General features: G+C 43.5%; 2 protein-coding genes across 4 annotated transcripts in view; both read left to right on the top strand.

The window, feature by feature from the left end:
- Positions 1–8,077, top strand: part of mprip (myosin phosphatase Rho interacting protein) — a 42,044-nt gene extending 33,967 nt beyond the window's left edge. For 2 of the 3 annotated variants that reach the window (XM_062527077.1, XM_062527075.1), the window contains 8 exons: positions 1,745–1,892; positions 2,321–2,438; positions 3,206–3,365; positions 3,739–3,849; positions 3,976–4,062; positions 4,247–4,409; positions 4,857–4,942; positions 6,994–8,077. In XM_062527077.1, the coding sequence (XP_062383061.1) occupies positions 1,745–1,892; positions 2,321–2,438; positions 3,206–3,365; positions 3,739–3,849; positions 3,976–4,062; positions 4,247–4,409; positions 4,857–4,942; positions 6,994–7,065 (945 nt within the window). In that variant the 3' untranslated portion in view covers positions 7,066–8,077. Of the gene's footprint in view, positions 1–1,744; positions 1,893–2,320; positions 2,439–3,205; positions 3,366–3,738; positions 3,850–3,975; positions 4,063–4,246; positions 4,410–4,856; positions 4,943–5,542; positions 5,611–6,993 lie in introns of all 3 variants that reach the window. The other variant, XM_062527076.1, reaches the window with a different exon arrangement.
- Positions 8,078–10,263: 2,186 nt separating this feature from the next.
- On the top strand, positions 10,264–18,835 carry si:dkey-94l16.4 (transcription factor 20). The gene is made up of 6 exons (XM_062526453.1): positions 10,264–10,444; positions 11,657–14,338; positions 14,557–14,650; positions 15,543–15,592; positions 15,813–15,886; positions 16,397–18,835. The coding sequence occupies exons 2-5, from the start codon at positions 11,663–11,665 to the stop codon at positions 15,855–15,857; spliced, it is 2,865 nt and encodes a 954-aa protein (XP_062382437.1). The 5' UTR covers positions 10,264–10,444; positions 11,657–11,662; the 3' UTR covers positions 15,858–15,886; positions 16,397–18,835.
- The last annotated feature ends 5,699 nt before the right edge of the window (positions 18,836–24,534 follow it).

Raw genomic sequence — 24,534 nt, 5'->3', positions numbered from 1 at the left:
AAAGACTTTTCTCTCTACATATATTTGTGCCATTGTTTGCCAAGTCCATTTTGTATGTGACTTAATCTAAGCTTAGGTGAAGAGTTATTGTTGTGCTATAGTTGTAGATTTCATCAGTGTGTTTACACTTTTTGTTGTTCTATTGATAGACTTTCTTGGATGGTCCAAAACAGGATGTGATTCTAAGAAATACTGAGAGCATTCATTTCCATGGCTCAGTATGTTACTGTCAAAGCTGGTTTTGATGGAGTAGGAACATGTTCCTTGTCTATTGTTACGGCCTTTGTTATCGTTATTTTTTCCTGTTTCAGTGGCGGGCTACATGGTTCGTGGCTTATTGTCATTCCCTGGGTGTCTAGAGTACTAGAGAATTTTACTCACTTACTTTGTGCGACAGCAGCCACACCCAAAATGGACAGAAAGCCTTTTTTTACTGCATTGAAATTGGACTTAAGTTAGTTTGCCGTGGAATGTCCCCAAAACAAAGTTTAGTTCTGACGTGGACTGATTGTCTTTTCGCACAATAAAGTGAGCCGCATACCCTTCGCACACACATTCACATTGTCCTTGTGTAGTGCTCCCTTGTAGACAACACTAGATAATAAATAGAAGTTAGCATGTAGTCTGTGATGGCCGCCGCATCAGTGGCCTTGGCCCCCCCCCCCCCCCCCCCCCATGAGGAGGAAATGGGATTTTCCGCAGTGTGCAGGTGCGGCTGTGGATGTGCACACAGGGGACAGGATGTAACCTCGTGGCCACAGCGTGAGCTGGCTTGTTGGGGAGGGGTTTTTTTTGGAGTTGGGAGGGTGTGGGTGTGGGTGTGGGTGTGGGTGTGGGTGTGTGGGGGGGGGGGGCGTTGTGGCCTGAGAAGCGCTCCACACTGACAAAACTGCCCCCCCTCCCTTCTTTCCGCCCTTACCATCCCCTACCCTGCCACCGGCTCTCTGGGAGCAGCTTTTTCAGCGCTGCACCCAAAGCGGGCCGAAAGCGAAAAGGCCGGCTCCACCGACCGCCCGGAGAGATTAGCGCCGTTGAATAGGAGAGAGGAAGTGGACCGGGGTCGGGCGCAGCGAGCAGGCCATTCAAACCCCCTCGTGTGGAAACATGCACTGTAATTGTGCTAGTGTCGGCCAGTGGCTCTTTCCAAAGTGGTTTTGATGGAGAGCTCACACACACACACACACACACACACACACACTTTGCCCAGCCTTTCGGTGGGTGTCTTTGTCGTCGGTTATCTGTCTTGTTTGGAAGATTAAGCTTTTTTTTGTTGTTTGGTAAGGCTAAGCTCTTTATTTCCAGCCCACAGATTAGATTTGCAGATAACAAAATGAAAAAAAACTTAACCAACATTAGAGGAGGAAAAAAAAAACCCTGTTATTCAACGGCAGTGTTTGAACCCTTGTACCACTGTCAGGGACAAATGCATAACAAGCACTGATGCACCTCCGACCGCCTATGTCTTGTCCTCCCTTTCATGTTCAGTGTATCTCTGTTAGCGCTGTGTGGAGGCAACTCGCACACAATGCTAACCCCGATCCGTATGTGTTTGTGTCTGTGTGTGTGTATGTGAGTGTGCGTGAGTGTGTGTTTGTGTTTGTGGTCAAAAAGGCCGAAACCAGGATGGACTCGTGTCTAGCTCCATGGCGTTGTGATTTAACACTGCTCTCCTCCACTCACCGACCCCCCCTCCCTCCCTCCTCTCCCCAATGCTACCCCTCTTCTTCCATCGCTGTCCTCACAGGCTACGTGTGAGCGGGGCTTTGCCGCCATGGAGGAATCCCACCAGAAGGTGATCGACGAACTGCAGAAGAAACACCAGCGGGAACTGGAGAAGCTGCAGGATGAGAAGGAGAGGCTCTTGGACGAGGAGACGGCGGCCACCATCTCGGGTCAGTCGAGTCGCCTGCGTGCCGTCCGTCCGTCCGTCCCTCCCTCCCTCCCTCCCTGACCCTGCACTGGGCAGAGATTTACGCTGTGCCCATCCCCTTGCTGCCAAACCCACCACAGTCTGAATGGAATTTGTCAGCGAAATTGCCCCCTTTCATGTTGGCACAGTAGCCTAAATGGAGAATTAGAGAGGAACACTGGTCAAATTTCAGTACAGAGGAAAAGTTGAGCATGAGGCTGATGGAACAATTACTAATTCAGCTGTCTAGGCTTGGGTCTGCAGCTTGTCATTAATTTGAATGTCTAAAGATATGATGCCTGAAATCATTTAGTTTAATGTGCTTTTTTACTGGACTGTGTCTTGAGACGGTCAATTCAGAGCCTTTTTTGGTAAATCCGTTCCTCCTGTTTTTATTTCCCCTGCACACAGCAATTGAAGCTATGAAGAACGCACACCGAAGCGAGCTGGAGAGGGAGCTGGATAAGGCCCGCAAGGCCAACAGCAACACCGAAAACGCTGACATCGAGGAGATCCACCGACAGCACGAGTAAGCAAAGCCATCAGGGTCACAGTGAAAGGCGAGCGCCAGACCCAGCAGAGAGAGTAAAGATTAAGTCCCCAGCTTCGCTAATTGCTACATAACACACCTTTTCCCAGTGTTGTGTAATAATAACTGACCAAAATCCACGGTCCTCATCTTCCAAACTGCCAATAGCGTTTGCGTGTCCTCAAACAACCTCAGCGCCGCCACAGTGAAAAGTGAGGTTTTTTGAGAACACCTGACAACACCTGCGTCCCCGCATGACCTCTGCTGCCGTAGTTCTGCCCCAGTGTTATGATTGTATTAGCTCAGATTATTTTTCTTAATGAGAGCCTGTTTTGAGATGTTGAGCAATGGGCTCCTCCACACTCACCGGGAGCACTGAATGGGGGCGGTTTAAGACCAACTCCGGGCAAAGCCGGGTTGTGTGACCGCGCGCCTGCTGCCAAAGTGTCCCCACAGTGACAAAAGAGCTAAGATGCCGGTGACCTTGCCAAACCTGGAATTACCGACTGTTCAGGCTGGCTTTTGTTTTGCCTACGTGCTGGTAATCTGCCCTCTGAAAAAAAAAATAAAACACCATCTTGGCCACCGCTCTGTCTAGACACGGCCCTCCTCTGCAGATTTCGAAGCGAGCGTTGGGTACACAAAATCCTTTTGGAAGAAGGATCCGTTGTGTTCTCTCTCTCCTTTTTAGGGGTGCACGCCTGACATTTCCGCCTCTCACTCGCTGAACTAACCCAACTTTTTTTTTCCCCCGTTTTTTGTTTCAGGGAGGAGCTTTTGTCCTTCCAGCGGGAGATCGAGGTGCTGTCGGAGCAGTACTCCCAGAAGTGCCTGGAGAACGCTCACCTGGCCCAGGCCTTGGAGGCCGAGCGGCAGGCCCTCCGGCAGTGCCAGAGGGAAAACCAGGAGCTCAACGCGCACAACCAGGTGCCTACACCACACCACACCACACCACACCACACGCGGCGCACACACCTGCCACGCCCCACCACACACCACGCGTGCCACAGAGCACACAGAAACACAATTAAGGTCACACTGGTTGTTTGTCATTCTTTTCAGTAGAGTTAAGTTTCACAACGCTGCTTTGAAATGAGCCCTAATCGTGGGACGGGACAGCATGTTAAAAGCGAATGATGTGTTTAGATTTTGGGGGGACGCGATGCTTAAGTCGATAGTCACACTCATGGGAACCTAATAAGGCAGTACCATGCCCTCATTTCTTGCCTATATGCAAAGGTTATGGACTTCATATGCCATCTAAATCTGACAATACAATATCACTTTCCCTTTCTTCAAGGAACTAAATAATCGTCTTGCTGCCGAGATCACAAAAATGCGGTCCATGACAAGTGAAGAGGGTGGAGAGACGTGCACAGTGATTCAGGGGAAGGAGCTGTACGAGTTAGAGGTACGTGGAGCATTTTTTTCTTTTTCTTTTTCTTTTTTATTTATTCTCTGTGAGAATGCAAGCTCTTCATTTCCCTCTTCTCATTACCCGTTACATCTTTAATTCCTTTTGCTTTGAAATCCACAGGTCATGTTGAGGGTCAAGGAGTCCGAGGTTCAGTACCTGAAGCAGGAAATTAATTCTCTAAAAGATGAGCTCCAGGCTGCCCAAAGAGTGAGTAGATCGACTAGATTAAGGATTCTGCTTGAGAGGTTGATATAGTTTTGGTTTATTTTTTACACAAGAGAGCGAGTTTAGGTTAAGATTATCGATGGCACATGTGTGTCTATCTGACACGTTTGAAATCAATTCAAATAGCTGTGTGAACACCTGAAGAGATGTGTGGTTGTTTTTTTAGGACAAGAAATACGCCACAGATAAGTACAAGGACATCTACACGGAGCTGAGCATCGTGCGGGCCAAGGCGGAGCGGGACCTGGGCCGGCTGCGGGAGCAGCTCCAGCTGGCCCACGAGGCTCTCGGCGAGCCCACGCCCGAGGATGTGGAACGCAGCGGCTACGGTACGACCTCCAGCTGACCTCCACAGACATCCTCTTCTTGCATGCAACAAGCTGTGCTGTACACTGTGGACTAGAGGGCCAACTTAAACTGAACCGTGACCTGTTCAGTCACGGTCATTGACTAAGAGAGCTATCATGGTGATATCTTGTCCCAGCTTCACGTTTCACATTTTGAAGGTTTCGCTCAGTCATATGTGATTATATAATGCTCGTCACCAGTCATGGCTGGTGAGGGTTGGTTTCAGTCTGTGGCAAGGCAATAAGTTAGCTCTTAATCAGGCTCTGACTTGCAGCTGGGCTTTTGGTGTCGTAGCGGGTAATCTCTCTCTCAACGCCTTTTATCTCTGGCTTAACTGTCTAGGATGAAGATGTTTTGTGATTTACATATAACAATGTCTTACTTAATGTTATAATGACTATATATGTACACTCAACTGTTTTTTTCAGATATCATGAAGTCCAAAAGCAATCCTGACATCCTCAAAATGGCAGCGGCGGCAGCCAAACGCTCTGAGCGCACTATGAGGTCAAAGGTGAGTTGCAAGGTCACCGCTAGGTCAGCGCTGGGTCAATGCCACGCTTCATGTCGCACTGTCCTGATCATAGCTGTCAGTTCATTAGATTGCTTGGCTGTTTGTTTTCATGTAATCGTGTGGGTGTTGAAGCGTTGAGCAGACAGAGGTGGTGTTTCAGTAGGACAACACTGCCACCTTGTGGCCAATATCTGTATGGCTCCTTTGGTGTTAGTTTGCGTTTCATAGTGGAGGGATCGTGTGGTCTGTAATCTTATCTTCCTTTAGTACAAAGTTCTTACATTTTTAATTACAGACTCACAACTGTGTTTCGAGGCTTGATGATTGGACATGTATTCAGTTAAAAAAAAATAAAAAAATAAGTTGAAGGAAAAAGTCAGATTCAATGCAGCAAATATCTATATTCTCTTCCTTGTAAGAGCTTGGTCATTGCAATGCAGTCTAGGTCTATTTTTGCCCCCACGTTCACCCCATTATAATGTACCATGTGGGGTGTTTTGTGTGTGTGTGTGTGTGTGTATGTGTGTGTTTTGTGCGTGTGTGTGTATGGGCGTGTTTGCATTATTTCTCCATCTCTCCTCCCACTCCCTCTATCCTCAGTCTGTGAGTCGTGACATGCCCTGGGACAGCTAAGGGCTGCTTGAGGACCTAGTGACTTCCTCCTTTAGGTAAATCCCTCGGGAACAGACCCTTGTTGTTGGCCACCACCACCCTATACACCCTCCTGTCTTCCACCCGATGGCGAAGTGTGAATTGGTGGGGTGGAGGCGGGGGGCGCGGGGGGGTTCTTGGCTGTTTGTTTTATTTTTATGCATCCCATGGTACACTTCAAAGGATTAGTCATGGCCTTTCACTAATTGTTTCTTAGTCCCATCATAATTCTCTGCTTGGCATGACAATAAAACATGAGGATCTTTTCCAGTTTGCCTTGCCAAAAACCAACCCAACCCAAGTGTCCTGTACACTTAAGCTTTCATTGTCTGGATGAACAGAAGATGGCTGCACTCACTCTAGTCCATAAATTAATCCTTTGAAATGACTGATTATTTAACCATCACTAATGTGTTGCAGATGTTTTAACCAAGTTTTCATTTGACCTTTTTTCAATTCTATGAATTGCAATTTGAGATGAAATGAGAACTAGGAAATGAAAACTTCTTTTACAACTTTGCCTTTTTTTTACAATTTGGTGTCATGTTTCATCTGTGGTGCTCGGATTTGGGGTAAAAGCTGCATTGGTGAACAACACTAAATGGAAGTCTACATTTGTTCACATAAAATTTGTGCTTTGCATTCAGAAAACTGCAAATGTAATGTGGTAGCTGAATTAGCCGACATCAACACCACACACACAAAACAGACCAAAGATTTAAAAGCTGATGTTTTTGTTGTCTGACTGTCATGTTGTCAAGTTAGTCAAGTGTATGTTGGTACTGACTGGGCAGTGACCAGTGGTTCACCACTTGCCTGGTGCAAGAGGCACTGAATAAGCATCCCCTGAAGCTGCCCCTGGTGGCACTAAGTCGTTTTGAATACAGTGGTCATCAGTGGTGTTTCTATGGTGTTAAGACTTACCAGTTTAGCTACAACCACTTCTGTGACACCATGACGTCTATGTTATGTATATCAGATCATATCAAATACACACAAACATAGCTGTTGATTTATATCACTAACTAGACATGATTATGTACACGGTCTCTATATAGTTCTAGACTACTACTGTCTCCTGCTGTTTTAAAGTGATTCATGGTATTAGTGCACCTTGGTTAGTAAAATTAACTTTTGCAAGAAGCACCATTTGAGATCCAGGGCCGTCATGCATCTCCATTGCCTGCCTCAGCATCTCACATGGAAGCAACACCTCAGGATTTCTTCATTGCCGTCTTGCACGCTAACCTGAATGAACAAACTCCGACAGTCATTGCAGTCGTTAATTTATCTTTTTACTCACTGTACCCCTATCTCTGTCTGTCTGTCTCTCTCTCTCTCTCTCTCTCGCTCACTCTCTCTCTCCCTCCCTCTCTCTCTTCCTTCTCTTTCTACCCCAGAGTCTGAAGGAGGGACTGACTGCTGAGCAGAGGCTCCACTTGTTTGATAACAAGGACACCAAGGAGTTCTGACATTGACGCATCGACCCCCTCCCATGCTGCATGATAAGACGCTGCCTCCCCAATACACTCCTTCACTCCCCACTCACTCACCCACTTCCCCCGCACACTATATTTTAGCCCAGTAATTAACCATTTAGAAACACACTGGTCACAACGAGTCCTATATTATAACGTGGTATGATGTTTGAATTTTATGTCTATAGAGTATGCATTTCATGCACTTCTGTTACTGTGACATTTTTTTTTTATCTCCATTGCCATGTCTTAATGTAAATACTGTTTTTTTTTTTTTTTTAATTAAGCATCTGTCACACACACACTAAATATGTTTGTGTAAGCTACTGTTTTAACCTCTTAGTTATGTGTGAATAGTCAAAGGAATACGTAAATGTGTACTGGATCAACAACACACCGCACGAATGAATGAATGAGTGAATGATGTGGATGTGGATGTGGAACCAACATTAGACTACAATCATGTTGCCAGGCCTGTGTTCGCACTATATCCTAGGTGCTGTCAGTATGCACATAATGAAGATGCCCTCAACGCCCCTCATAATGTACAGAGTTTGCCATGCTGCGCTGCTCTAGAGAGGGGGAGAAATGGCTGTATCATTTAAGAGAACAGTTGAAACTTGCTTAGTAGCATAATATTCCATATTAATCTTTGTGAGCTATCTGACCACTCGAAAGGAACTATTGATGGTATCAACTAAATACACCTGTAAGGTTTAGGTTGGGGATGGATATATGTATATGCAATATATGTATGTCATTTTTATCTCTATAATGATGTTGGTCTACTCTGACTGGGAGTTATTTTTTAGTTTCCCCCTTCAAAGTTGATTATGTTTGCAGTGTTGTTCAGTGGCAGACCCTTTATATTTATTTAAATGTCAAAAAGAGTTTTTTTTTTTTTTGTCTCACATTTCCATTCCTCTGTCCTCTGTTATTGTAAATATACAGCAAATATTCACCAACTGACAACAGGTTTATTAGCAATAAATATTTTTGCACCCTGCCTTTTAATTCTCTGTGTTTTTCCAAGGCATGACACTTGTTATAATGAGCTGGAAAGAATATGTATAATGTTTTTATCAATGTGAACAAATATTGACCCATTGTATGTTAAGACAACTTTTTACCTCTTGAATGAAGAATGGGCAGACGAAAGGATCAACCCATCAAGATTAGTCAAGCCAAGCCAAGGCCAGCCTTCCGCACACATTAATGACTTATGCTATACTTCTCCAGATGATGTAAATAATGGTAGGATAAGACAAGAAATTGTAACGCTTATCAAAATTAGAAAACAAATCCAGTTCTGAGCAGAGCAGGTTCAATAGCTGGGTGGGAAGAAAACGAGTCGCTCTGTTTGAAGTAGGCTATGAAATATTCTTGGCAGGGGCACAGGAGGTGTGGGGGATATTGGGGATTTGACCCCCCATGTTTCGAAGACCACAATTGTCCCCCTCAATTTTGATACGCAAACAATCGACCTATATGCATATAAAACTTCAGATTATCAGCATACCATCACTACTTTTCACTCAGAGCCATGTAAGCGCATAGTTTCACATTCACTCTAACAATTGGATATCTGAAATGTTTGCCTACAACAACCACCACAAACTACAGTATGCCACTTTCTCTTTGTAGGCTACACTGTCTCATCCCAACATTAGATATTAGACTGTGTTCATTATCAAACTCAATTACTACTAGCATACCGTTCAGAGGTGGGAAAATCCAGTTTCAGAAAGTAAAAGTCCTACCACATATCTGTGTCAACCATTCATTAAACCAGCTGATTCCAGCTACAGTAAGCTACGGCTACAGTAAGTGCACAGGTAGAACCATCGGACTTTACTCTCTGAAGCTGGAGTTTTCCACCTCTGATTAGGCGGTGTTTATTAACATTGACTCAACTACTAGCATATATAGGCTTACTGCTAATTATCAACTCCTTCTCCACTGCATTGCAATAATCAAATAACAGATTAAATAACTTTTTTTTTTTTTTTTAGTTCTAAAACATTTATTTCAGACATGATTTACAAGATAAATCTATTTACTTCAGCTGCCTTGCACAAATTCCTCAAAGACAGAAAAGGTATCCTTATAATAGCATTCAGGGGGGTCCTAAACACGAGAATTTAGCTGTCTTGTGCCTGTCACAGGTAAGATGTGAATCGTTCATTGCTTGACACAACCAAGGAAAATTAACCCAACAAAAAAAGCAATAGGCTACCACATGTTTACAGAAGGCAAACAATGTAAGGTCACATCAATTTACATGTTCAATGCAATGCACATTTCCCCATGTGTCAGATCCATGTAGGCCTGTAGGCACTTTGTTGTAGGCTATACCACAGACATTCTTGCTTTGACCTGAAGTGATAAACGTAGCCTAGATTTTAAACTTGTTAAGCCTTGTTAAGCCATATTTGACATCTAAATAAGTTCAATTCTAATACAATGTATTTAAATATTGCTCAATGGTTTTTACATTTCCCTGACTAAAGATAAAATGTTCTCATGGGCGCATATTTTCAGCAATTCCTGATGGTAATGAGGCAGATCCAGTAGCCTTCCAAATCAGCTTGATAGTTTTATTATTCAAAAACGAGTGTTTGGTGATAGGATGTTATTATTCCAAACAACATAGTAGGCCTATGATCTGGAAAGATCGGCGCTGCCATCCCACAAACCCACATAGTATACTGCTTAGCCTTTGTATGATGATCGCCGTTATCAGAATTTGTATGGCCTATTTTGAACATAGGCCTGCCACTAATAAAAAAAAATAATGGTTATAGGCTACCAGTTCCTCAAGCACTGGTTGACTATTTTCAGTATTGTTCACAAGGTATGATTATATAATATTGGCATTAGGCTACATGTTCACAGAGATAGGCCTATATCAGAGCCTGTCAGATGAAATAGTTTAAATATTGGCCATGCTATTGTTTGTTAAGAACATTAAATAAATAAACCGTCTATAGACGTTGAAAGGGAAAAGTTAAAGGAAACAAAAGTTGTGTAAACGGCAACTAAATAGCATGCCAATCCCCCGTTGTTTTATTTACTATTTGAAAAATTAATCTCACTTCATAAAGTGGATATGGACATTAAAAAACAGTCTGACATTTCCCATAATGCCTCAGTGATGCTACCAGCTGACAGAGCCGTTCTTGGAGTGCAGCACGTTCGGATTTCAGAAAAAAAAAAGTGTGGAGACCTTTCATCTGTTTCTTTACGCAAACTTCAGGACATTGTCCCCTGCCCCCCTGTGTGTCTGGCGGGACATAAGATGGGGTCCCATACGGCGTGGTCAGACTGGTCTTATGAAATCAACTAATTGATCTCCATTCTAGATTCAATTTTGGTAAGTTACTAGCTAAGGCTAGCCATCTTTGGCAACGCATTGCTGTCTTTTGTTTAACCTACGCAGGGCCTAGCCAGAAATACATGAAACCTCACCAGCCAAAATTATGATTGCTGATGTCATCCTCCTAACACAATTAAAGCTAGACCGCGCGTATTGTTATGACAGACTAACTTGATATTGAAGTGTCATTGTCATAGCAATGTGAAGCCTTTGCTTTTATGACCAACTGTAGCTGTCTAAGTCAGCAAATGTTAGCGGTCCTAGTTTGCAAGATAGCTCACACTGTACAAGTTAGCGAGCTAATGTTAGCTGGCGTAGACAGTAACGTTAACGTTAGCCATCTATCGCTAGTTGGCTAACCCTAATGTTGTGAGACACGAGGAAATAAAGTAATGCTTCCAACATTTGTTTACATGACTAGAGGCTATTATGGACTCATTAGCATATGAGTTTAATGTAGAGTGAGGGACAACTAGTGCTGAAAAAGAAACATAAACAAGTGCTTTAAATGTATTACTGTAGGTGACTTCCTCGCCTGCCTGTCTTAACGGCAGCTATTAGATAGATATCCTATCATATCTCAACAGATGTATGCTAACGCTCGTTAGCAATTGGCTACTGCTGGCTAGTCAGAACTTACATCAATAGTCAGTGTTTGCTGACTTCATGGGATGAAAAGAAGGCAAAAGTCTGCGTCCATGCTTAAATAGTTAATGTTAAGTTCACTACTCGATTTATTCGCCAAGTGAGCGGTAGGGTGGCTTGGTAGCATTAGTTAGCTACTTTTGTCCGAAGCTAACTTCAACTGGTAACGTTAAACTGTTATTTTGACAGTTCGGAAGTCTGTCAAGCACTCGAACGCCAGGACAACCGAAGTAGTAGTTGCTCATTTGATGTGAACTTATTCGGCCAAACTTTCCCAGTAGATAACTGTAGTTTGGTATGATTGTCCACTGTTTAACATTTTCTGTCTAAATGAAGGTATGATAACTTTAGTAACTAGTTTTGGCACGCGCCACGGTGATTGTCATGGTGGGCACTGATGAATTTGCTATCTATCTGTCTACTATCTATCTATCTTTGGTTAGTGCTGTAGAGATTGATGAAAGTACTTAGACTTAGATACTTTGAAGTTATGATAACTTTAGTAAAGTTTTGGCACGCGCCACGGTGATTGTCATGGTGTTTACTGTTTACTCTGTTCTGCAGGTGATAATGGACCAACCAGACAGCAGTGGGGATGGGCTACAACCTCAAGACCTCTCTTCTTCCTGCGCCTTGCCCATTGCTTTTGATTTGAGCAAAAAGGGTGAGGATTGCCTGCGAAAAGCTAGTGCGGTGGAGGCCCTACATGTGGTTCAACCCCCAGGCTGGTTTGTGGGGGCAGGGACTAGCGAAGCGGTAACGTTCCCCGAGAACGCCTGTGACCTCTCTCCAGTGCCTGGCGATCAGATCCAACCTGACAACGCCTTCTCCAACACCACCGTCACCCTCTCTTACGTCAGCCGGTCTCACGTCTTCTCCTCCACCCCCCTCACAGCGCATTGCCCTCTCTACGACGTGTCGTCCCTCAGCAAGAAACTCTCCCAGCATGCATCGGGCTACGAGGCCCTCCCGTTGATGTCCGAGGCAGAAGGGGCGCCGCTCTGCGTGGAGATGGACCCCCACTGTCTTCAACCAGTTGCCACGCCGGTCGGAGTGGCGCCGCACGAGTCCTTTGAATTCGTCCTGCCTGCTCAGGTGATGCAGAACGTCGCCACCGGGGTTTGTTTCCTCAAACATGCCGTGGACCTCAATGGCATGCAAGACTCTGGGGACGCCGCCGCCGCTGTGGAAATCCTGACGCCGCTCCAACAAGGTGCCCCCATTGTTTGCAAGCTCTCGCAGGAAGAGAACGGCTGTTTGCAGAACGGGGACTGCGCCTTGTGGGACACTGGAGCGTGTGGTGGTGAGACTGCTTCGGGCGATCTCTTCACGACCCCAACTGAAGCGCAGGGGAAGAGGGACTCTGAGGTGCTCTTTTTGATTTCCAGGACTGAACAGCCACTTGGAGTACATGACATGGGGACTACTAGAAACTTTTGCAGCTCTCTCAATAGGGAATATATCAGTCCTCTAGAGGATCCAGTATCGCCCCCTGCCACGCCACAGGATGAGATAGAGGATGTTTTCGTGCTGCCGCAGACGGCAAGCTCTCCAACCGGGGAGAATTTTCCAGAAGACTTGGTTACAAAACACAGTGAAGTGGGTGAAGTTTGTAGTCCTCTGCCTGTTGAATCGACTTGCACTGGCAAGACTGAATGTTTACCGGGTAATTCAAACACTGAAAACATATCAGAATTGAGCAGCCAACCACTGACAGATAATGGTCTAAACACAGAACTGGCACCGTCGGAGCAATGTCACGATTTGCCCGAAGATAAAGCATCAGGTGTGATGGACAAGGCTGAGTCGACAGCCAAGCAGCAGTCAAATGGCAGCACACCAGCAAAGGAGGGACAACCGGAGCGGAAAATACTTCCTCCTCGGACTGGCAGGGGTATAAGGTTGGAGGCCATCGTTCAAAACATCCACCCATTCAGATTCAGAGCCAGTCGCTCGACTAAGAAATCCAACTGCTCGAAAGTGGCGGTGGCTGAGAGTAAGGCCATTACCACTGATAGGGATGTTGTAAATGCTAGTAATGACCCTGAGATGCGTGGGAACGTATGTACTTCCGAGCAAGAAACTAGCACTTCCGAGATGAGCACTTGTTTGTTGCAGACATCAGTCCAAAGGGAGGAGGGAGGAGATAGTAGCAGCTGTTTTAAAGAAGGATCTACCTCAGATTCTGAACACACACAGAGTCGTTCCAAATATCTTTTCAAGGGCACATCTGATGAAATGACAAACAACACATCATCGTCTACCCCAACCAAGAAATCGGGGAAAAGGCCGAGTGGCACTTCGAACTGTAAATCGGCAAACGATCGCCGTGCAATGAGCTCGTTGCCCCCGTCCAAATCTCACAAGAAAAAAAGCCAACCAGCGGCCAGCCCACGGAGCAAAAGCTCCCCCGCCCCCAAGAAATCCCACAAGGCCAAAAAGAAACGCAAGCAACTCAACATAGGCCAACCCTCCATGTTCTCCCCCAAAGAGCCTGAAATCAAGCTGAAGTACGTCAACTACAAGGAGGAGAAAAGGGACTCGCGGGCGGACACCTTTTCCCCTTTTGTGCACGTGGAGCGCAAGCGCTATGTCAAGTGCACGGTTGTGAACTATCCGGAAGAGGTGAAGCCGACGGTCAGGAAAGGACAGCAACAGCCGACCTCGGGCTTCGTGTCTGGCACGGTCCCGTCGACGCCTTTTCTGCAGTACGGCCGCGTGTCGAACGACGCCACGCGCCGCGCGGCGCTGGTGTGCTGCCTGTGTGGCCGTCCGGCCAACTCGCTGGACCTGGGTGACCTCCACGGGCCCTACTACGCAAACGGCTCCAAAGCGGAGACCAGGCCCTCGGCTAGCGTCGCAGGCCTGAAAGCCGAGGAGGAGGAGGAAGAAGAGGAGGACCTCAGCGATTCAGACTCGTCTTTCGGCGCCAAGGCCAGGAAGTGTGCCTCGGCCGTCCCCGGCAGCTGGGCTCGACGTGCCCGCCAGCGGAGGCCCCTGGACGCGGCCCTTGGTGGGCCTTACCAGAGGTGGACCAGCGACAGTGAGCTCTCGCACAGCCCAGCAGCCAAGAAGTCCCGGTTGGACGGCGGGGCAGCTGAGAGCTGGTACACCCCGCCCGTGGTGCCGCTGGACTCCAACGAGTACTGGCTGCACGAGGACTGTGGCATTTGGTCAGCAGGTGTCTTCCTGGTGAAGGGGAGGCTGTATGGGTTAGAGAAGGCAGTCAAGATGGCCCAAGAGACGGTAAGAGTCAACAGAGTTTGTGTTTGCACTTATAGAAACTTTATCTATAGGAAACGTTCTAAAGTACAGCGAGTGAGTACAGGTTAACAGGTAGTACACACAGTTATTGAGAAAAGACAGAAGGCGTGGGCCTCCATTTTCGAGGAATGGACTGTCTGAAAAGGATGATGCTTCTTTCTTTCTTTCTTACAATTCGTTCCTCAATTTCTTTCGTGCAGATGTGTTCCATGTGCCATAGCGTGGGCGCCACCCTGGGATGCTTTTTCAGAGAATGCCCCAACAAATATCACTACATTTGTGCTGTGCAGTCTGGTGAGTTTCTCTGTCCGTCCACGTGGTTTAACGACAGTTCAGTGTGTTGTTTGATTTGAATGTCTAGTGTGGTGGGTGGATTGTGACTTGTGAGATTTGCTGCGATAAGGATGGAAGCACTGAGCTGTTGCTTTAAAATCTGTGCACGCTTCCTGTGGACAGATGGATATAGCCGTTTGCACAACAGAGCAAATGCCTACTCCCTTTGTCTTTTGCAAACGCAAACATGTTCTTGCTTGAAGAAGCAGGAATGATCATTGAGTGTTCAGTTAAAACAAACAAGGTGTTGCTGTAATGGAACAAGAATGTTTATGTAGCCATCCACCCCAATTCATAAAATATGGACTTTCTTATCAGCAAATTAGCAAATTTTAATAGCTCTGTAAAAGCTTAGACAGTGCACTAGTCAGAATCTAGAGTAATTCATCTGGCTCTTCAAGTGCTCATTTTAATGTTACATGATTTAATCCAGAATAAACATATTTGTGAAGCTGGATTTCTGTGAGTGCATTGTTCTGACCTGAAAAGACAACTAAAATGATTACTATTTAAAGCTGCTTTTGAAACCTACATCCTACATCCTGCCAAATAGCTTAACCCTAACCGTAACCGTAACATCCAAATGAGTACCTTAACATCAGGATGTAATCTCGCATAGGAGTGGCTTTGTCAGCCAAAGCAGATGTGCCATGTCTGCTGGAGTGTGGATTGCAACAGACCACAGCCCCACCATATTTAAAAACTGTAACATGAGCATTTGAAGTTTTCAGTTAATTGCTTGAACAATAGGGTTGGATATGACTAATGTAATATGATTCACATAAACTGTGTTAAATATGGTTTGGTTTATGAACGGTGCTTATGTTTGGTTTCCTCTTGTATACGGTTGCAGACTGTGTACTCAATGAAGAGAACTTCTCCATGAAATGCACCAAGCACAAGGTATTCATTTTCCATACAATTAATTGTTGTCTAAACTGAGATCCCATTATTATTCTATTTTTATGTTTCATTTTTATGTATTTTACTGAAACTGTTCACTGCAGTATATGTGAAGAAACATCCTGTTGAACATTGCTGCGTGTCTTGACTTTGGTTGGATATAATCATTCATTTTATTTAATGGTTCCTGATCCAGCTTGTTGTCTTTTGTCTTCATCAGAATAAATCAATCAAAGGCTCTACCAATAGAAAGAATACTAGATGACAAAACCCTGGAAGCAGCACCTGTTCAAGGTCTTTCATTCTTTCTTTCTATCTTTCTTTCTTGTCACTGATTCATGCCATGGCTATTGATTTGGGAACACGATCAAGGGCAATTTATAGTCTAGACAAGAAGTGTTGCTTGACAGAAAAAAAAATGTTGAAAGATGTTAAGCTTTCATAGGCCTGTGCTAGTGACACAACATTGATTAGAACATCATCTAGCTTCAGTGACAACTTGTATGTTGCTGCAGTCACATCCTGTTGCGAAACTAAAGTAACATTAGCACGCTGAACACAGCAACAATTTTTGTTATTTAATCAGATTATTTGAAAACGTCTGTATCAATGTTTTTGGTGTACATGACAAGTGTCGCGACATTCTAGCAGCTCTAGATCCTTTATGTGATTTTGTTGAGCGACACTTGTTGCCTGGGCTGTTATCCCTTAATCTTCATATTTAAAGAACATGCTACGTAAGATTCATTGTTAACAATTTTGATCTCGAAGTTTAGATTTTAACCTGATGTGTGTTTGTTTCAGATAAAACATCGTCTCTGCCACTCCACCTTGGTAGTCCAGTGCGTCGGCCGAGCTCAGTGAAACTGAAAGCACGTCTCCTAAACTGACGGCAAGAGGCCTCTGGAATGCAATCACCCTCTAACCTTAACGCAACATCTCAGTAGTGAAGTCACTCCTTACTTCAGTGCACACACCAACAGGGAACTTCAAGGCTTTCATTAATGCCAGTGCGTCTGCAGCGCTTACAGGTTTGGATCAAAAGTGGAGGGTAAAACATACGTACAGTACTAACTAAGGGGCCCAAAGCAGGAGAGAAGAATGAAATGGCACAGAGTAATGTTTTTAATATATATATACATTTGAGAAGAAATTCTCAGCAGTAAGTTGAATTATCCTAAGTGGATATTATTATTATTATTATTGTTATTGTAATTCTTTTTTGTACAGAATGACTAGTCTTATTTATATTTTATTTCAATATAAGAATTATATTTCAGTCAATTTTGAAGCAATGTTGTTGGATGCATTGAGTGTTAATTTAATTGATGGCATGAGCGCATCTCATCTGGAGACACATGATTCTTGCTCCCAGGGAACGAGGCAAGTGTTGGCCCAAAGAACTAGAGAGGAGTTCTATAGTTATCCGTGGGCAAAGGCAGGGTGTTTGTATCACTTAAAGATAATGCCCTCCCTCAACATCTGTCTAATCAGAAGCCTGCAATCTAATTTCTGCTAACATTCTTATTGACCCGAACATTTTTCGCTTAGGGAAATTACATAGCAATTGGCAAAAGATATAGAAAATAAAATGAATTTTCTTTGTTCTCAGTCAGATCTGAGACCCCAGTTGACTCTGGAAAGGCTACTTCTTCTCTGCAGTAGTGCCACGTCTACCTGCTGTCATCTGTATGTTGTTCTCAGTGGCTCCAAGAGTGATAATGACTATCAAACAGTGCTGACCATCCTAAGACTGCACTTGTAATTGTGTTCTCTTACTTCATAGCGATCCTTAAGGGAACTGTGCCTGTGTCTTTAAAGTCATTCATTGAATGTATCTTCCTCTGGATGTTCTCTTCAAATTGAGAATTTCAGAGTGCACTTCGGCACTTAATTTATCCATGTGGTTTTTTGTAATGTTTGAAACTTTTTTTTGAGAATTATTTAAGAAAACAGTATTGTCCCCATACAACTGAATGCCCCCAAATTAAATTTCCCACGAGCACTCCAGTTCTATATGAAATAGATATTTATAAAGATGAATGATGTATCCCTGCAATGCAGTGTTGAAGGACAACTGACGGTCCTTACTATACAGTGAGACTGATACTGTCAGTAGAAATGTGTTGCAGTAGAGGAGAATTGTCTGCATATCATCCACTTTAGATGAGTAGTTGGATGTCTACCCTCATGGCCTTTAACAGTTGGTAGAACAAATGGAAGACTAACCATTAAAAGGGTAAAATACATTCTGTTGATGTTAGAAGCACAATAATTATTGTGCTGATGGGCTAATGTTCTAATATAGAGGGAAGTGTACCACGTGACTGCCCAATGGTGATATCAGTGGTCCTGCAACATTTGATCCAGATAACTTTAGCTCAAAATACCTCCCATAGCAACCACGAGCAGTTGTTCTGTTTACATTAATGTGGGGTCACTGGACGTGGCTTAGGCTGTCCGTCTCTCAATGCTGAAAAAATATGGACGCCCACAAATCCTTTCTGAGGGATTATGGGTACCTCCTTTACGTCTCTTAACATATTTGGCAATAGTTGATGCTTCAGAAGTTCTGGTACGAGGTACATAATATAAAGATATATTTTGTCATTGTCCTCTGTTGTTCTCACCTAGCTTGTGTACTTGTCTTGTCCTCTTGTTGATGGAATACAGTATAGAACAACTTCAGTAAAGAACTGATTGCACAGCTACACACTATGTATAACACCAGCTTGTAATTTTCTGTCATTTTTGACAGGGCTATTGATGGCCTGTGTCTGCCTCTCTTAAACCGACAGTGTTAATGCTGACATGTTTCTTACTGTGTTTCTGTCTTGTCACCACCTCCAATGGCCATTCAATTGGTCTTACTATCCCTTTCACTGAATATATGCAGCTTTCACACATGCCAACACAACAGACTTTTTTGACGTATTTAACAAGGAAAAGTAGTTCTGCTGAATACTGGGGAACTTGCCGCAACTCTCTCTCGCTTTCTTTCTCTTTTTTCTTTTTTTTTTTTTTTTTTACATGCGATGAACATCAGATTTCAACCCTTGTTTTTGCCAGGACGACAACTCAGATGGCCAGTTTACCAGCCTTGTGGAAGACAAATCAGATGATGTACATAGCCTTTGTTTTCTTGGACAGTTGACAGGAGGCTTGCTTGCATGCACTTTTTGTAAGAGATTTGTCTGAATCAATGCAGGCATGACACCACTTGTCTGGTGGGGGTGAAGGAAGAAGGAGGGTGGGGTTGGATTGGGTGGGTGGATGGTTGGGGGAGGGGCGCTAATGCATATAGGAAGTGCGTTGTAGTCCAATTGTGTCCGTTGCATAGCAGCACTAGACCGGTGTTTGTGTACCTAATGAACTTTGTGTTTGGTCTGCGGAATCGCAGCTGCAGTGAAATGTCCTGACATGTCGTGCCAGTGCCACAGTTGCTGTCCTGATCTGACGTATGGGGAAGCAGGTTTTAGGTATGCACCCTCAAATTTGGGGTCCTTGCATTTGAATTCCACCCAAAATCCCTATTTTTTAGCCCTGCTTTGTGAAATGTGTACCTGACCGACCGCCTGCTCATCTTGCTGCATACAAGCAGTGTGCCATATTGATGTTCTTTTTATTTTATTTTATTTTATTCTATTTTATACTTTCAGAAAATGTATTTGTTTTTATTTCTGTAGCTTTTTTCAAAGTGAGTTACATGACCTTTTGATCATTTCTGAACTTCAGCCAAAGTCTGCCACATGGAACTTATCGAGATATAACTGTCATTTTTGAAACTGAAATGTACCAAATGTTTTGTTTTGTCAGTTTTTTTTTTCTTTTTCTTTTTTTTAAATGTTGTCTTCGTATCTTATTTTGTCCAAATCTAAAACTCAGGGTTGAACCTCAGTCTCTGAACTTTATATCCTAATTTTGTTCACCCCATACTGGACTGGAACAATACTACAGCTTAATCGGTCAAAACATACAAATAAATTGCATACTGCTCAGTCACTTTGTATATGAAATCTTTGTTTCTTGTGTTCCATCAAAATGCACAATGATCATTTAAGCATTGTATGTATCGTATGTCGTAGTTGCACAGTTCTTCTTAAAGTAACTGAAGGGACATCCTGGATGCTCAGCAGCAAAACTGGAAATAGATTTAACTTTAAATTAAAATATATGTATATAAATATCATGGGGCTAGACTTTACTTCAGCTGACAGGAGTATGACATTGACGGTGCCTCAGGAGAATTAGTTAGGGCTGGTTAGAGCCTGGCTCATTGTCAATAATGGCAGTACTATTTTGGTAGTGAATTGTAAGTGGGAGCTGACACAGACCAGGCAGGCCACCTGAATTAAGGTTGTCCAGGTTGTAAAGTTGACAGAAGCGTCAAGCCACTCACCTCTGCCGTTTCCTGCTGCCTTGAGCTCTGGCATCATTAGCTGCTGATTTTGTTCAGTGTTTCAAATGAATGAAACATGGCGATCGTTCCCACACAAAACCCCCCTAAACATCAGTGAAGTAGCCATAACCATAAAGAACATCTTGATCCAAGGGCGTAACTTTGGGTCTACCATTGGGGGGGTTAAACTTGCGGCATATTTATCAATTTATTTATTTATTGAATACTTTTCTTGTGCAAAAGGTAACATGCTAATTTGCCGTTCCTTTATTAGAAATACATCATGATGATTTAGGCTAGGCTACTTAACGTAAATGCAGCTGTTCACTTGACTGTTTGTGCCAAAATGCCACAGTAGTTGAATTCAGTGTGCTCACATGGACCGTCTTGTGTGTAGGCCTATGTATAAAGTGCGCGCCTGCACTAGCCCTATGAGCCCTAGGCTGTTTTAAGGGCATTTTCACTACCTCTAGTTAAAAACATTTATCCTGGTCATGGTAAGTGCCATTCACACATGCTACATATTGTTTTTTTTTGTTTTTTTTTTCAGCACAGTCTAGGCTACCCAGATCTACCACATGTATTAATACTTGCATTGATTTGATTTAGATTTTTAAATAATACAAATTTAAAAAGCATACTATACAAATTCTTACATTTTGACATGTAGGCTATCTCACCACAGCAAGCTGACAGCTCGACATGACTTGCATGGTTGTGTATAGGCCTGACTGTCCTGAAAATTGCAATATAAGAACCATAGTGGAGGTATACTTTGAGGCTGAGCAATTTACAGAAATATGTGGTGTGTGCCTTCCAGAAATAAATGGCATTTTTTATTTAGTGATGAGAAATGACTTATTGACACTTTTTGTGCTCCATATTTGTGACACTAGCTGATCTGACCTGACTTGTTTGCGTAGCACACATGACGTGCACAGATGATGATTCTCTATAATATGTTTTACTGCATTGCAATGAACAAAGTAAAGGCAAATAAGTGTTTATTTGTCAAACTAATTTGGATGCAATATGAGTCTTGAATTGGATACCATACAGGAGTTTGCTAGGATCTCAAAACCGTATTATGAACGTGACTTGCCATAGGGAATCGGAAACACATGATAACGTTGGATTATGAACATATAGGCTATTATGCCACACAAAAACATGGGGTAAGTGGAGCTAAATGAAGTTATTAGGCTATTTTGCTGTCACTTCGTCTGTTTTATGGCCTAGAAGGTTGTATTTGGTATCTGTGGATAGCTCTAGCTCTCTTTCATCTGATATGCGTGCCATATGTTTCCGATGACGGGTTCGCGTGTAATTCAAGTGAATGCAGAGCAATATAGACTGTAAATATGATATAGCCTACTTTGATTTAACTTCATGATTTTATTTTAGTTTCATACTTGATCAGACAAGTGTCTAGTCTCGTTGGAAAGCCCCGGTTCTGCTCTTTCGTGCAATATAGGTCTCATCTCGTTGTGACTAATTATCCCGGAGCAATGTAACAGAGAAGAATGGTTGTGTTTTAGACGCACTTTGCGTCCGTCGGGCTCATGCTAGCCAGCCAACTCCAGTCAACAAATCATCAGCTAATTTAACAGCTAACTTAGCAATAGGGGTGTACCTCCATTTGGTCAGGATTTTTCTTATTTTTGGTTGGTGTCAACCAACAATGAAAAAATGCTGTCTGGCTGCCTTTCAATGTCTTTTTCATCTTCCCACATGAATTGAGAGCTTTCTGCAACCATTCATCCCAGCGACTGCGCAAAATAGTAAACAAACTTTCAGAGAACGCAGGTTGGGTAATACCAAGTAGTCGGTGGGCAGGGGGGTACATTTCAGAATATTTAAAACATGATACTATCTTGCTGGAAAATGAAATGAATAAAGAAAACGAACAAAAAATATTCATCCAGAATATTTCATATTCGCCCTATCACCCTCATGCTCAGACATTGTTGACACTTTAGGCAGGAACAAAACAGCTTCGGGATTCATGCCCTTATATTTTGTACACGTTAGTGAGAAACCAACTAACTGGCCTACTATTCAATCTAAATACAGTAGTAGAGATTCCTCCCTAACTTTTATTAAGTAAGGGCACAAATTCCGAAGCCATTTGTTTTATGTAGAAATACTGCCGTCTACGAGTTCATTTAATGATGTTGAAAGTTTCTTGGAGTAGGCTAAGATTTGACTGAAAAGGGACAATTATAGAAGAGGCAGTAGCCTACTGATGTATATCCTTGCTTTGCCTTGTCACAGACCAGATCTGTTTTCAATGTTTAGAATGGGGTGTAATATTAAGTATTGATAAATATTTGGCTATTTCTTTCTGATGATGAGAGTAGGCCTAATGCATATTTATGTATCTGTATTACAGGTCATTCACAAGTCTGGTTTGGGGGTCTACCCTTGCTCATCCTGGCCTGCCACCCAAGTAAAGTAAGCTATACAGTTTTACATTTGATCTATTTGACTTTTGGTCCACACATTAATAACACAAATAACCATATGCCTTTGTAAGTGGTGTTACCAGTTCAGGATGAATTGAAGGTACATGTCAAAATACATGACTGCCTTTGTCTGCTGAAATAAAAATCCACCTAATACCTCAAAAGCTCTCTAAAGAAATGTACATATATATTTATTTTTTTTTCCAGAAGAGAAATAACCACAGGCCTCTGCAACTGCTGTTTCCAGGTAAGGATCACGCCCCCCATTTGTGCCCGAGCGCCCCCCTCTATGCTGCCTCGTCCACACCGCCCCCCAACAATGTCCGAACGCCCCCGTTGAGAAACCCTAGAGGCAACCTACAAAGCAGCGTTTGTAATCTAGGCTAAACACGAAATACGTCCGAAATAAAACAAGGATTTGTATAGGAGATTGAGGCGGCTGAAAACGGAGAAGAATTTGAAGACAGTCAGTGTTGTTAATTTGCTCCTGGACAGATAAAGATTCATCAGTTTGGCTAACTTAGCCTACTTGTAAGCTACTTAGGCCTAAATTGACATTTCAAATAGCCTATGACAGTCGAACAAACAAGTTATGCATGTTTGTGCAAAGTAACGTTATGTGGAGCCATATGGAGGAGGTGGCTCATTGAATTGAAAACGTAGGTTAAGGAATTGTTTGGGAAATAATAACGGCTAGTCATTGCTGACGTTAGCAATGCATTATCAGAGTTCGTTTCTCTGTCATTATGCTGAGGAAAACAACATTAGCACTTGCCATTGAAAGCTAGCAGTCTGTTGCTGTTCCTGTTGGATCCTGCAGCAAGCTGGCAACCGCGGCTCAGAGGGGGGAGAGGCGATAGGCCTACTCCGCGCAACAGTAGCCTAGGCTATTTTGAAAGTAATTGCAGTGGGCTAGCCTACTCGTTTTGGCCACAATCCTACATACGGTTCCTTTAATATAGGCTATAGGGAATTGCACGCAACATACATGGATTTTAAACTGTAATTTTGTTTTTAATGACCCGCCCCAACCCGCCCCGCAAATAAAGTGATAATTTCTTTACCCGCCCCAACCCGACCCGCGGGTTACGGGCCGACCCGCGCATCACTACTAGACACCATTTCTCCAAAGGGTCTAAACATGTACTTTGACCTTAAACCTTTTTTGTGACATTTTCACCTTAAGTCTTCCATATGACAGCCAACATTCCTATACATTCACATTTTTTTAAATATGTATTGTGATTCTACTGTATGTATTGCTTTTTCATGCTTTTGTGCATAAAATGTTTGCACTGATGTTTTGCATTTTGCACAATGTTTTGTAATGAGATTTGGGCCTAGTGCATGTCTGCACTGATTGTCACTCATGGGTGCACCCCGCCTGTTTTTGACAGGTGCTTGATTACTAGGCCTATTGGTCATGTGATATAGGCCTCCTATGCCAGTTCCTATTTTGCCTGACGAAGATCTGTTGATCGAAACGTTGCCTTTTTAAATAATAAAGAACTATTTTTTTGGAGCCATTGCAGTGTGCAGACCATCACTTCTACAATGTGCCCAACATCTCATAAACCAAACCACCCTGAATGGTAACTGGACGCACCCCTAAATGTTTCCATTTGTGAAAATGTCTGCGCTTTAGACCTCAATACAGGGCCCTAGTGTGTGCGCTTTAGACCTCAATACAGGGCCCTAGTGTCTGCGCTTTAGACCTCAATACAGGGCCCTAGTGTCTGCGCTTTAGACCTCAATACAGGGCCCTAGTGTCTGCGCTTTAGACCTCAATACAGGGCCCTAGTGTCTGCGCTTTAGACCTCAATAGTGTCTCACTTTAGACCTCAATACAGGGCCCTAGTGTCTGCGCTTTAGACCTCAATACAGGGCCCTAGTGTGTGCGCTTTAGACCTCAATACAGGGCCCTAGTGTGTGCGCTTTAGACCTCAATACAGGGCCCTAGTGTCTGCGCTTTAGACCTCAATACAGGGCCCTAGTGTATGCGCTTTCCTCAATACAATAATGTTTCCATAACTGGCCATGCACTTTCAATTACAGGGCCCTAGTATATGATGTAGGCT

Source organism: Sardina pilchardus, chromosome 22 (assembly GCF_963854185.1).
Source record: "Sardina pilchardus chromosome 22, fSarPil1.1, whole genome shotgun sequence".
NCBI classification, from domain to species: domain Eukaryota; kingdom Metazoa; phylum Chordata; class Actinopteri; order Clupeiformes; family Clupeidae; genus Sardina; species Sardina pilchardus.
This window is presented reverse-complemented; position numbering and strand designations above follow the sequence as displayed.